The 14,957-nt window shown below is 32.1% G+C and overlaps 1 protein-coding gene across 2 annotated transcripts in view; it reads left to right on the top strand.

Moving 5' to 3' along the window:
• Window positions 1–14,957, top strand: part of LOC105144987 (uncharacterized) — a 112,322-nt gene that overhangs the window by 36,838 nt on the left and 60,527 nt on the right. For both annotated transcript variants that reach the window (XM_087404134.1, XM_011054274.2), the window contains exon 3: window positions 7,987–8,099. In XM_087404134.1, the coding sequence (XP_087260260.1) occupies window positions 7,987–8,099 (113 nt within the window). The remainder of the gene's footprint in view (window positions 1–7,986; window positions 8,100–14,957) is intronic.

The following is a 14,957-nucleotide window of genomic DNA, read 5'->3' as shown; positions in this document are numbered from 1 at the left end:
TCTCAAAGTTTGCTGAACTTCTAAGTATCTAGTCGTCGTCGACGTTGTTTCCGGAAGAAACTTTGTACCATGTGATTCCATGTTGTAGTCGATGAAATCGAATTCTTGTGTAGGGCGTTTTAGTAAAGTAGCGATACAAGTTATTAAACATTTCCTTGTCAATTGTTTGTTCATCACCAGAGTTGCGTTTTTAATTGATTAATTTTGTTAGAAATGGTACTACAGTTAAACTTTATTTAAAATTAATGGAATGTATACAATATTATGTTGTGATATAATATTATGTTGCTACGATCAGACAAATATGATAATAACAGATAAATTATGATTAAATATTAATTCAATTAATATATGCAATAGTACAGTTATTCTTTGCTATGATATCGAATTTTTTAATAAATTGTAAATTGCATTAATACCTGTAAATTGTTCATATATTAGTTGCTTTAATTAATATTTAGTTCTAATTATTAAATAACGCCTATAAAAGCTTCTTAATTTAATTTGAGAATTTTGTAGGATATTTATTTTTCTAATAAATTAAATAACTATATCTTTTTTTATCAATTTTTTTATCAATATAATAATCCGTCTTTCGGAAAAGTAAACATCTTTATGTTTTACAGTACATACAAATATTATGCTTACCAATTTACTAGTAAATGAACGAATGCTTTTATTTTGTACGAAGATTTTATGTATTACGCATAAATAACAATCTTTTTGCGCATGAAAAATTAAGAACATTACAAATATTGATAATTTGTAAAACTTAATATATCTGGAATAAATTGATTTAATAAAAGAACATATATTATTTGTAACATCCAACTTTGACCGATCTTTGGCTTTCTTTAACGTATTTGATGTAAGACTTAGTGTTTTGAGATTTAATTTGAGATCCATTTACCATTTAAAATTCACACACACACACACACACACACACACATATATATAAAAAGCTTTTCCACGCATCCCATACTCTTCACCATACTCAGCCGCTTTGTCGATTGACGCAGCGCACGCATCGATTGTTCAGAATTCAAGGACGCGTCGAGCAGTGGTGCGGGATCGATCAACCGCCAAAGAGCGGCGAAGCTTTCTGTCGGAGTTTAAATCCTAATCGTCATCGTAATCGCTGGAGCAATGGTTTGAATCGCCTCTCACAATATCGGCGCAGCATTGTCCATTGTGCGCCATATACATGCCGGAGGCCTCGCGACGAGACTTAGCATACGTGCATTCATAAGAATGTTGAGGATATGCGTCGAAAAATTATCCGGATGCTTGTACTTTGTAGTAGCCAAAGATTTAATGCGGTATAATTTTATGAAATTTATTTTTCGATGCGTCTCGAAATCTTTTTTGTAGAGATTTTGTCGAGTAAAAATGCGATACCTTTCCTCGCAGGAAAGTATCGACAAGTTTGAGAATTTCCGACAACAGAAATAAGAATTGATATTTGAAATTTAGTAATAGTTGAAACTTCCATTTCCCGGCAACTCGCCCGGAATGTATCAAACGAAGGGACAAGATATTTTCTGTTAACTTTGTGAAAAGTAAAGAACGAGAGTGCGTTCTAATAGAATTTTTGACTTGAAATTTAGAATTTAACTATTGAATAGCTTAAAGAAACAGATATAAAGAAAAAAAAACATAATAAAATGGCATAAAAATAATACAAATGGGATTAAGTAACTATAAATCCTTTCTTATTAATAAAAATATGGAAATATTTTGACTAACATTCTAGTTTTTTCCATATAAAAATATTTAGCCATCTGATCTTTAAAGATATGTTATATAAGATATACTATAAATAAAATGTAAAATATTTATCAAAATGTAAAGTATTTATTATAGTTTAAAATTGCGGATATGTTCAATTGTGATGTTCTGAATTTCGTGTTAGTTTAGTATAACTCCTTCTTTATATTTTATATTCACTTAACTTTTTATTTATTTGTTAATATTGTTTATTTGAGGAAGACGAGGTAGATCGAGACATCACGTTTCTCTCAACATTTTTGTTGGAATAAATTATTTTTTTAAACGTACATCTTAATTTGCTTAGTTGTTTGTCTTTTAATTTTGTGATGTAAAATATTAATTCTTATATTAGATAGAAAACTTTATTTTGAGAAGGTACAACTTTCACTTTTTCGTTACCGTTTAGGAATTGTTTTATGTTTACATTTTTTTAACGTATTTTTCTTCATGGAAATCAAATATTATCATAATAATGACGTTATTCTTCAAGAAAAATTAGTACATTGAAATAAAGAATAAAATCCTTATTCACACTGTTACGAAATCGCTGTCAGTTATACTTTAATCAGTAGAAATTAATTTAGAATTGTTGATCCAACTTTGAATTAGTTTTTAAATGATTGAAGCATAATTAGCAATTTTGTAATGATGTAAACCAGAATTTTATTAACTTTATTTTAATATATCAATTTTTCTTTTGATTAGCATTATTTTTACGATAACTTTTTGTTTCAATCAGGAAAAATATATTAGGTGTTGGAATTAATTCGTAGCGTTTTACAAGAGATGGGAAGTACTTTCATTAATGTATTTTTTAATACTCATGTGAAATAAATAACATTCTTTCATTAAAAAACGCTACGAATTAATTCCAACACCTAATACATAAGGAAGTATTGAAATAAAACGAATCTGAATAGTCACAAAAAAATTGTATTCTTTTTTATTATGTACTTACATAAATTTTACACACGCACGCACTCACGCACGCACACACATGTATACACATACAGTGAGTACAAAAAAAGTATTCGTACAGAAAAAGTATTTTTTAAAAAAATTTTATTTTAAAAAATTAAATATTATCCAGCGAAGGAATGAGTCATCGAATTGATGTCAAATCGATATCTAAACGATAATTTCAATTTGACGTCGAATCGACGTCAAATTGACGTTTAATCGATGATAATTTCTTGCTATATAATTAACAATTTATTTATAAAGAATAAAATAGGCTGTATGTTTCTTAAAATTATATATACCAAAAAGATGTGTATTAATTGTAGAAAATATATCATCTAAAAAATAAGCGGAAATTAAAAATTCTATTGTTTGGATGCTCAAAAAGTATTCGTACAGTCGAGAAATTTAGCTTATAATATCAGAAATACATGCGAAACTCATTTGTATGTATTAAAACAGAATGTATTCATTGTAGAAAATTGCTAATTAATGTTTATTTTCTACAAATAAGACTTTTTTTATAAAAAATATCCTTGTACAAATACTTTTTATTTTCACTGTACTTGTCGTCTCATTTTCGAGCTATCCTCAGAAAAACAATATGATGTAATTACAAAAAATTTTTTTACAAATTAATTCATTTCAGTGAGCCATCTCTATCTATTAACGGAAACTATAATATAAAAACGAACTCCAATAACAATCTAAAATTATTAAAAGATAAATTTGTGGAAAGCAAAAACGATTTATTGTAAAATATAAGCGGATTAATTTTAGAATAAATTTTTAATAGAATTATTTTAACACGTGATCGTATGCATATCGAACTGTTTCGGAATTACTTGTTAAGTACCAGTATAAGTGCAAACATTGTTTCGTTGATTACAACCTTTAGTTCAACGTTGTATCTTTCGAGATTCGACGAGAGAGAAAGAAGTAATAGAAAACCAACTACGAAGAGCTTCGCTGTGGCCAGTGAACGGTGTACTTGGGAAGAAAAAAAAAAGATCGAACGATACGAAAGTTTTGCGAGAACTGTAAAGTGCCGCGAGTGCTCAGAGGGTGAACAATTTCGCTGGATATAAAAGTAATGCGATATCTCGTGCGCGCGGCGTCCATTATGGAAAAAGCGCGGCGGCGGGAAGTAACGAAAAATTTAGTGCCAAGCGAGACTAATCATTTAGGAACTTTTTGCGACGGTACCCGCGAGAATAGGGGTAGCTTTCGCACGGCGATATATTTTTTAATATTCTCGAAATCAGAAACGCGGGGTAGTAAAGTAAGATGATGCCATTGAAAGGGTGCGGTACTTATTTAGTTATTTACTAGAGGATGCGCTTGATTTATGTATCACTAGCTGTTGTAAGTTTTATATAAAAAAAAAATAGTGTTGTGTCTCAAAACTTGTATATCGAAGATATTAAATATAATATACGTATAAGAGGATTTGAAATAAGAATCTCTTTTGGAGGAAGTTACGCGATTTACATATAATCTTATACTTGTCCTGATGAAGTAAATTGCAATGTTCACAAAACATTAATATTTAACGATATAACAAGATATGGAGATAAATCATAAACTGCGTAACTTTCTTGAAGAAAAAATACCCATGGAAGTAAAAGAAAAATATAATCTCCTTTAGAATTTTACGATGGTCTTTGCTATTTAATAACATTTTTGCGAGTGTAATTAGTATCTAATCTAGGTCAGTTATATAAAATATATATAATCCGAAAATACCATGATCTCATAGAAGATCAATCGGAAACAAAAGTAGAGCATGTGATATCATTAATCCGACCTAGATTATAAGTTCAAACCTATTGCTATTTGAAAACGCAGTGAGATAAAAAATCTATCACATACACAATTTAATAAAAATTGACTATCCTCAATTGGTTAAGATTGATTATTTCTTTTTATCAAAAAATGTATTAGATGTACAAATAAGTTTCCGCCGTTTTTTATCCAAAATTAAGCATTTATTGATGTGAAATTGCTTGTTGAGTCACTCCTAATGTAAGTGCAAGTTCTTTTTGGCACGAATCTTCATTCAATAATGCTTCCAATTCCGCGTCTTCGTACACTTTCGGCCTTCCGCTACGTTCTTTGTCTTCGACGTCAAATTCACCGTTCTTAAATTTTTGAAACCATTCACGACAACTTCTCTCACTTAAGGCAGCCTCACCATATGCTTCTACAAGCAATCGATGAGGCTCAGCTGCAGATTCAAAGCATTTCTTCAAATTAAAGAAGTAAATCAAAAGTTCCCGCAAATGACGCTTATTCGGCTCAAAACTCTGCATTTTCGCACAAAAAAAAATATATGATGCTGATACAAAATCGCTAATATTTCAAGATTATGTCGTTGACAGATGTCCAACCTTACGATATAATGTTTTACATCAGACAATTTTAACCATAGCTCGCTAGTGGCGCCGTCTTTTGTCAAACGGCGGAAACTTATTTGTACACCTAATACTTTATCCGATAAAAAAATCACTGAGTTTCGTGTCTGTTAGATTCTTCTTTATGATAGGGATTCATAATTTTCTGATATTATTGTTAACATTATTCCACGATGTATTTCGCGTACGTAACTATGATTGCAATTAACGCCTACGTTTGTCTAAACGGGTGGTACCGCAGAATTTAACGGTATCACCAGCGGCACTGCTCGTCAGCCGCATGGGCTTCTCTTCGGCCACAGACATCTATACTTATGCCAGACCGCTAATACCGTTGGTTGCCGTAATACAAATTGAAGCATACAACTTGATATTCGAACAGAGGAAATGGCAGTCGTATGTAATCATGTGTCGGTATGACTTGCGGGCATGTCATTAAAAATTATCACAAACAAAGCGCAATGTGCCAGCAAGAGCGTGCCGGCATAAAATAATCGTCATAAAATTGTCAGCGTGTTACCATCTTACTCATAAGAAACACATGCCGATTATATTGTACACGGATGGCGACCATCGTCATACCAGATTCCTACTCTTCATCTTTGTTCATTGCGTTTACTACTGTTAGTGGTTTGCTTTAAATATAAATCAGTTTCTTGCGTGTTATTTCTACGCATCCTTTATTTATATATTGCTGTTTTGTACATATTCTTGTAATCATGTGGTTAACCTGTTCATAGAAAAGAGGATTTTACTTTACTTGACAAATCGATATTTGTTAACCTGATTAGTAAGAAGATATTGCATTCGACAATCAAGTATTCTTTTCTTTAAACAATTTTTGTTGAGCTTATATACAGTTGAGGTTAAAAATTTATATAAAATAACTTGCAACTTTATATATTAATAAAAATGAGAGAAATAAAGTAAATGCTATGATAAAAAAATGAAAATAATAAAGGAAAGAAGAGAATAATAAAGCAAAATTGTTTTAAGTACAAGTGTAATTTAAAACAAATATAAAATTATAAAGACAATCTGAAGAATTTTCTTATAATTTTATTACAAATATGCTGAATATATATATATCAGACTAATTTATTACATGTAACATACATGTATAAAATATGTTTTTAATTTTTTTTCGCAATCTCTGAAAAATAATAATTCTCTTTGTCATTCATTTAAAACTTTTTTCTCACGCTTTGAACATAAGATTTCTTGCTGTAGGGACAAGTGCTCGATAATGGTTGATGTAATCGACTGCTCCAAATTATATTTTCCAGCATATTAGGAGTGCAAGAAGAAGGAAATGGAGGCGCCATAGAGTGCCTTATAATTTTATATCGATCACGTTCACGCGGTTTTTCTGTAGTAGGTAGGGAGAGATGACTTGGCAACTTTGTCTTTAAAGACGTTTTCAAGTTACTGCTTTTTATAAAAAAGCTGGCAGTCAGGAATTCCTTCCGTCATATTTATTACAATTAACATCGCACATTTAGTTTTTTGTATTACGTTATTCCGATATTAAATTCTAATTATGTATTAATTGCAACTTGCGTGTATTTTCGGTAGCATCATCAAATTTAAAAAACTCTTTGTTAAATTCATCGCTTTGTACTTCAGTTTCTCCCTTTGTGCTTTTTTTTTTATCATCCTTTCTTTCATTTCTCGCAAAAACAATCCCAATCGTCAGACGGTACTGAACTGAAATCGTTATATCCCGACGCTTTGTCTGCACTCCGATTACAATCATGATTCGCAGTCGATGTTTTTCGCGGTGTATGAGAAAAACGCAGGCATTTCTTGTGAAATTATCGGAGTGCAGGAAGCTGCATACGTGTGCAGCACCTCGTAAATAAGGCGTATTAGTGCTTGTCATGAAATGTACAACCAACAGTCGCGACTCAAAAAGTCTCTTAAATAATGTCTACGCATAAAGATATTGATCGCGTACTCGTGTGTAATGAACGATAACGACAATTTTCTAATGGCAGAATCTATTCCTTCTAAGCTATCAGAGAAATGTTTCGCTCGTTACATCGGTCGTTTCCAACCGTAATGCGTTCTTGCTTCCATCACGTAAGAAATGTTCTGGATAATGTTGTTACACGTCTGTGCATAAATCTTAGGCAGTTATGTACGTACGTCATAAATCATAGCCAGAGTACAGGATGTAGCGGAACTATCACTCAAATATAGATACTGCTAAGATAAACTTTGCGGAATGCCAATTGTTTCAACCTGTAAAGACATCGATCATTCCTGACTGATATACAGTTAAAGAGAAGATTGATTTGACATCCGAATAAATAGAAAAGAATTTTATTCTTCACGTAAGTGCCTTCGACTTTTAATTTATATCTGTATATTTTGACTGCAATTATTATTAATTATAAAGACGTCGGAAAGTAAATTGGAATTATTGCTCTATTCTTCAATATTATTTTCTTCCATTCTGAATCACGCGAACGTCTGAAGGTTATTGTACCGTTCTTTCACTCTTCAATTTGCAACGCGTGAGATAGTTACATTGTTCCAACGTCTTTTCCAACGCATGTTATTTCTGTAAATCATAACCGCAATTGAACGCGATGCAATTATGGAAAAGCAATCGATACCTCTGCTGGCGGGAGGATACACGTCCGATCAGTCATTACCGATGATTTCTCTTGACTTTCTCAGGAGGATAATTGACGCGCCCGGTTTATTATCCTTGCGAGTCACTCTCTTGACCGGTGACTTTACTCTCTCATAGGACGACGACACGCACAATGGTGTCGTTGGTGCCGTCTTCTATTTGCCTGGGTTATTCATGAGGGACCATCTTTCTCTTTTGCAGAAGCCGAATGCTGCGTTGGTGAGGCTGCCAGCGAGGCATGCTGGGAACCTTGTTACTGCGTCCTCCTGCAGGACGAGCAGACCCTCACGGCTTACAGGAGCGAGGACATGGCGGTGAGTACATTTTTCTTTAAAAGCCTCTCCGATTCCCCTGGATTTATCCATCCTACGGCTGTTTCGCTCTCACCTCTGCGCCCACGCGACAGTATCATAAAGCATGAGACGGATTTACACTGTTGCTGTTACATATTTGTTTTCCGTAATGCGCGTTTTGTCGGTTCTGCTCTCTTCAGACACTATATCAGTGGTTCTCATAGAATACGTTGTCAAATTCTGCATAATATATGTATTTATGAAGGAATAATTATGAATCGAATAAGAGAAAGAATTCTATTTTTAGTCGAAGCGAATCTTGGTTCTAAATAATATTTATGCGCAAATTTGCAAATATATTTTTTTAGTTCTATAAACTGCGCGCCGGTTCGGTTTATCGGATTTAAAAAGCAATCATGAAGCTGGAAATAATACCATAAATTATAATGATCGTAAACAAAATTTATTTATTATAAATACACACGAATATTATCAAGCACCGAGATTTATCAATATTTGAGGATTGTGAATAGATAGTTTTCTCTTATTCGACTTATCGACCTAATTTCCACTTATAATTGAATAATTATAAATTTTATTAGGTGTACAAATAAGTTTCCGTCATTTGACAAAAGATGGCGCCACTAGCGAGCTATGGTTAAAATTGTCTGATGTAAAACATTATAAGGTTGGACATCTGTCAACAACATAACCTTGAAATACTAACGATTTTGTATCAGCATCATATATTTTTTTTTGTGCGAAAATGCCGAGTTTTGAGCCGAATAAGCGTCATTTGCGGGAACTTTTGATTTACTTCTTTAATTTGAAGAAATCTGCAGCTGAGGCTCATCGATTGCTTGTAGAAGCATATGGTGAGGCTGTCTTAAGTGAGAGAAGTTGTCGTGAATGGTTTCAAAAATTTAAGAACGGTGAATTTGACGTCGAAGACAAAGAACGTAGCGGAAGGCCGAAAGTGTACGAAGACGCGAAATTGGAAGCATTATTGAATGAAGATTCGTGCCAAACGCAAAAAGAACTTGCACTTACATTTTGACTTACATCAATAAAACATTATGTATCATTCTTTCACAATAAATGCTTAATTTTTGATAAAAACAGCGGAAACTTATTTGTACACTTAGTATTGCATTTCGAATATTTATGGTACTCGTACGGAAATATTAATTGCTTTTGCATAATTTTATAGATCATTTTAAATTCTTCTCGAGTAAGAAACTGCAATTGTGAATTTTCGCGTTATTCTGTATTTTTGTGAATTTCGGTTAAGTCATTCGCGAAATTTGTTAATAACATAATTTCAAAAGTTTAGTAATATTTTCTTGAAAACTATTCTTCGCTCGTTGTAATTACTTTGCAATCCTTTTGTCTTTACGAATCTTCAAATTCGCATATCAAAGAACCTGTTTGATCGCTGAGTAAAATGCCACGGTAAAGGGAGCGCCGACCTCTAATTCGATTAGAAAGTTTATACTCCGTTGACTGACACGAACATATACGAGAACGCTTTGAAGACTACAAACTTCCGCCCGCGATCGCGGATCGTTGCAAATAACGTTGAAGATTATTCGGAATCACCTCTTATACGTGCTACGGGATCCATCGGCAATTCTCTCTCAGTCCATCTAGTTGATAGAAAAAAACCATTCCTGCTGACGTGTCACCGTACGAATTGCTGTGCTTGCGACACGTCACGCGTTGATATGAACATCCGAGGTGCTCAATGTTCCATTCGGCATAAACACACAATAACATAATATTATACGCACATATTTTTTATCAAGAGAATCATGAGTTGCACGAATTCAGTCCCGTAATCTGTGAATGTGTATATCGAATAGTTTTACTCGGCAATATTTCTACTTAATTTTACTCGGTTTAGCGACAATTGAATTTCATTTATGCACGATATCCGTTAAACTTATGTTACTATGCGTTGGAGACTGAAGATTGCGAATTAAAGATTAGAATTCGATCAATAAGATAATTTTAATTTTAACCCATTTCGTTCTGAATTTCTAATTTTCAATTTGCAATCCTTAATCTTCAATACGTAGTATGACACGGGCTTTACAACGTTCAAAACTAGGAATAGGTTTGCTTGAATACTCACAATGAATTTAATGTAATGATATTTTAAAATAATACACAAATAAAAAAATATCATATCAATAAAGATGTTTGGGGTATCTTATTTCTCTGGATATTGATACAAATAGCAAACATATAAAGAATACATCGATTGCTTTTAGCTCTTGGCAAAATAAAATACATGAAGACACGCAAATGGCTTCTGCTTCGTAACAGCGCAAACACATAAAATCACCTGAGCTGTCATGAAAGCGTTAAACTTGCAAGTTACGCGACTTTACGAGCGGCTAAGCTTTTTCTTTACGGTAGCAAAATATTTGAATAGAATTTCTTGTACTATCATGTGAGAAATATTCCATGTTGCCGGAAATGTACACAACTAATAGTAGATGATAAAGTAGTAGATGGTCCGCGCGATAGATATCTTTAATCCCATTCTATATGTTTAATTAATGGTTTACAATTGTCCAATCTCATGTTCCATTCCTAATTTGTGCTCCGCGAAATCGATTCGGAGCAACAGATAAAAAGAATAAAACGAAGGTAACAAGCATGAGACAACGGATATTTCGTGTTTCGGAATCGCTTCATTCCCTCGTGTCCTTCCGCCATCGTATCTCGAGCTTTTAGTTTCTTTTTTCTACCTGTAATTCCCTCGGAGTGTGAACTCCGACCATTACTTAAAAAAGCGTATTATCTTCGACACACACAGCGAGAGCCACTTTCCTCCGATCTAAGACTTTCTCGTGCCAACACGATATAAGAAATGTTCACACAATTGATATTATCATTAAATATTAATAAACATATTGATATTTATAAATATATTAAGAAATATTAATAAATATATTTTTTAACTATATCATACATTGATTTATTATATCTAATTTATATCAAAGATATAAATATTAAATTTTTGTTACAAAAATATTTAAAAAATTAATATTATTGCTTATAATTTATAGTTTATTTTTTTAATTTATTAAAAATATTTTTATGTATAACTTTATGCTTGTAAAATTTATATTATCACGGCAAAAACGGTTTTGCTGAAGTATTTAAGAATTTAGAAACAGATTTTAAAATAATTTTAATTGACATTTATAATAATGCTACCAAAGCTTTAATATTTTAATAACCAGTTTAAGGATCCTACATAATTATTTTGATTGGTCTAAAGTTAAACAAAATTATTTTTAGATTTATATTTCGCTACACATTTTTAAATGCTGGAACAAAACCGTTCTTTCCGCAAATACTTCACTGACAGAATTTATTTTAAGTTGTTAAGTATAACATATTTTACAATGCTATTTCCAGATTACGTATTGATGAAAGTTTAAGAATATACCTAAGCATATTTTAGCTGTCATAAGTGGTAAGCATTATGTATTTAGGGTTGTCTGAGAACTTCCGCAAAATTTACTCCGCAAAGCATCTCTTTTCCTGCTTACATTTCGCGAAGAGAGAGTTTCGCGAATTTATTCCTGCAGGGCTATTCTATAACACTCAACGCAAGTTTCGTAATCGTTATAACACCGTTGCAACACCGTTATAACACCGCAGCTTTTATATTATGGTAAAAAAAACTGCACAACGACGATAACGATAACGAAACTTAAGAGTTTCAGAATAAGGCTGCTGTATATCTTATTTATATTCAACAATCATTCTAGAGTAGAGGAGACCGGGATCAGTTGAATATAGGGGTAAGTGGAATAATCGAGGCTACATTAAAAACAAAACCCGAGAGACATGCGTAAACGTGTCTGAGCACGCAGCAGCGACTGCCGTTAAATCTGTAACATTTTGTTGCGAACATATCTATGATAGAAGTTACAATTTTAAAAAATCGTACATCTAAATAAATATTTTTATTCTCAAAGTTTTTGTTTTACTATATGATCGTCTGAAATATTTGATTTCTACTTAGATAGTAAATGTTCTTACTTAATAAAGACCAACAGATTTTTTTTGTTTATGTATCTCTGTTATCGTATATTGTTAATGTTTTTAAAAAAGTGAACGGATGAGGATAGTAGACTAACTAAGAGTTGGCTTTTTACACTGAGAGAAAAGTGCTTGGTATTTGTAATTATAATTATATATTACTATAATTATGATTATTACTGTTACAATAATAATAACAGTAATTGTATAGTTCTAGCAACAAATGTATATAATTGGCAATCTAAAAGGACTACAATTATAGTTATTATAATTATAAACTAGTTGAAATTACCAAAAATAATTCAAGTAACTATAATTTTAGTTATATTATGTGGCAAGCATATTTTTTTGACTGTTTTTAAGTTTAAAAAAATTCGGCGTGCAATTCAAATAAATATGATATATGTATATGCATATATATACATACGCACATATATATAGTATATATAGGTGTTTCAGTTAATTTTGAGGGACTTTTTGCAAAAAGAAACACGTTTATTTTAGGGAAATGTTAAATTATATTTTATTAAAAATATTTTCCACCGCTAGCTACAACTTTTTCCCACTTTTCTGGCAGTAAGTAGATTCCTCGATTTTTATTTTGAAGATCAACAAGGCTGATCAACAAGGCTGTACTACATCAATTAAAATAAATAATAATTCAAAGAAGCACAGTCCGATGAATACGCGGCATGTAAGCCGCAGCGGTAAGATTTCCCATTGAAATGCTGTTAACGTGTCTGTTTTTGCAACGTGTGGTCGAGCATTATCGTGCAACAAAATCACTTTGCGTTTTCTTTGAGCTGTTATTGGACGTTTTTGATTTAAAGAACGATTCAAATCGATTAATTGTTGTTGATAACGCTCAACAGTGATTGTTTGATTTGGTTTTAGCAGCTCATAATACACGACGCCTTTTATGTCCCTTCTAAATGCACAACAAAACCTTACTTCTGTGAATATTGCATTTTGAAATCGATGTCGACGTTGGCCTGGATTTACCCAGGATTTTTTATGCTTAGGATTATCATAGTAGATCCATTTTTCATCGCCGATTATTATTTGATTCAAAAACTGCTTCTTTTTGTGACGAGAAAGCAATGAAGCATAAATGATTAAACGATTTTGAATAGCCAATTCAGACAATTTCATGCGGAATTTATTTGCCTTCTTTTTGAATCTTTCTTGCACGTAAACGATTAGAAATGGTTGATTTATCAAGATTTAATGCTTCAGCTAATTCTTTAAGCGTTTGAGTTGAATTTTCATCCAATGTCTGCAATTTGGCATCTTCGAACTTTTTTGGTTGACCTAAACGTTCTTTATCTTTCAAGTAAAAATCATCGCTTTTACGTCGTCGATATCAGAACTCACACGTTTTAACTGATGAAGCAGACTCAGAATAAATTCCTGAGATGAATCGGTGAGCAGCCTTTTTCTTCGAATCAAAGCAGTAAAGTAGTAGATGACGAAAATCTTTATAACGTTCCATTTTCAATCACTAAAAAATATGCTTATGTTTACGAATGCAGAACCTGTGTCAAATTATTTGTAGAAATGTCCAAGCTATGATATAACGCATCCAATTTCAAAATATCTTTAGTAGATCTATAGCTACAGTTATCTGTTAGTGAACTCTCAAAACTAACCGCAACACCTAATACAAATTCTCATGTTTAAGCATTAAAGATTCAGTTTCGACCGTTATGGGCTTTTAGTTCCTATTTCCTATTGATTGTGTTTTCACATGTGCAATCCAATAAGCTTCTTATTCTTTAATGACATTATATTTGTTTGGGTTAGATTAATCATATTACTTTCCACAATCATTAAAATTGATTCTTAATTAAAATGATTATTTAATTGTTTATGTAAAGGTAAAATCTGAATATGTCATCTAACAGATTTTTTTAAATAAAAGATATTGAATCTACAAGTTACAGATTCTCACAATTTTGTTAAGTATTTTTTCTTGTTGCATTATTATTTCAAAATGTTTATTTTATTTTAACAAAATTCCATTACTATTTATGTATTGTTCTGCTTGTAATCTATAAACACATTTAATCCAAAAGCAGCCTGAATAAACCAAAAGTTGGTACCGCGAAGAGAAAATAAATGTGCGAATGTATTGGGTAACGTATGGATTTGTTGGTGCAGCTTCTTCATTAATGATTTCGTCAAGTAGGATTTGGCACCTGGTGAAGTTCGACAATCAAAGGTCGAGCTGAATACGTAGGTCGAGCGTACGCGCGTATATACACGGGGTTGGCATTATATACGGTACTTGCATGTCACATCGTCACTATATATAACGAGAAACCGGAACTCGAATCCCATTCAGTGGATCGTTCTCTGAAACGCTGCATTCTCGTGCAGTCAGAGGTCCTTGTAAATCCCCGGGGTTGGCCTTTAACCCTCGAGAAACTCGCGATACGCAACGTCGGATGTCGAATTAGTTAATTTCAACGTAGTGTCGTGCTGGACGAATTTGTCTTCATAAATGATTGTTTCTATTATTCTATCATCTAAGCTATGTATATATATTACGTTTTTCAATCTTACATCACGATTTATGTTTATTATACCTGATTCGACTGTTCTATGTTCTAATTATTTCCTATAAATAAAATGCATTTTCTAGAATCTTTTCTTTAAAATTCTATTCAGATTTCTTAATTAATATGTTTGATTTAATATTTATTTTATGTGGTCGCACTTACGTATATATAAGCGACCAAAATCTGTTAGACAAATGTTTAAAATAGGAGTCATCCTGTAAATTTTTCAGAAATTATTTTGATTGTGTTGCAAAAT

Source organism: Acromyrmex echinatior, chromosome 3 (genome assembly GCF_024713525.1).
Source record: "Acromyrmex echinatior isolate Ae372 chromosome 3, ASM2471352v2, whole genome shotgun sequence".
Lineage (NCBI taxonomy): Eukaryota > Metazoa > Arthropoda > Insecta > Hymenoptera > Formicidae > Acromyrmex > Acromyrmex echinatior.
This window is presented reverse-complemented; position numbering and strand designations above follow the sequence as displayed.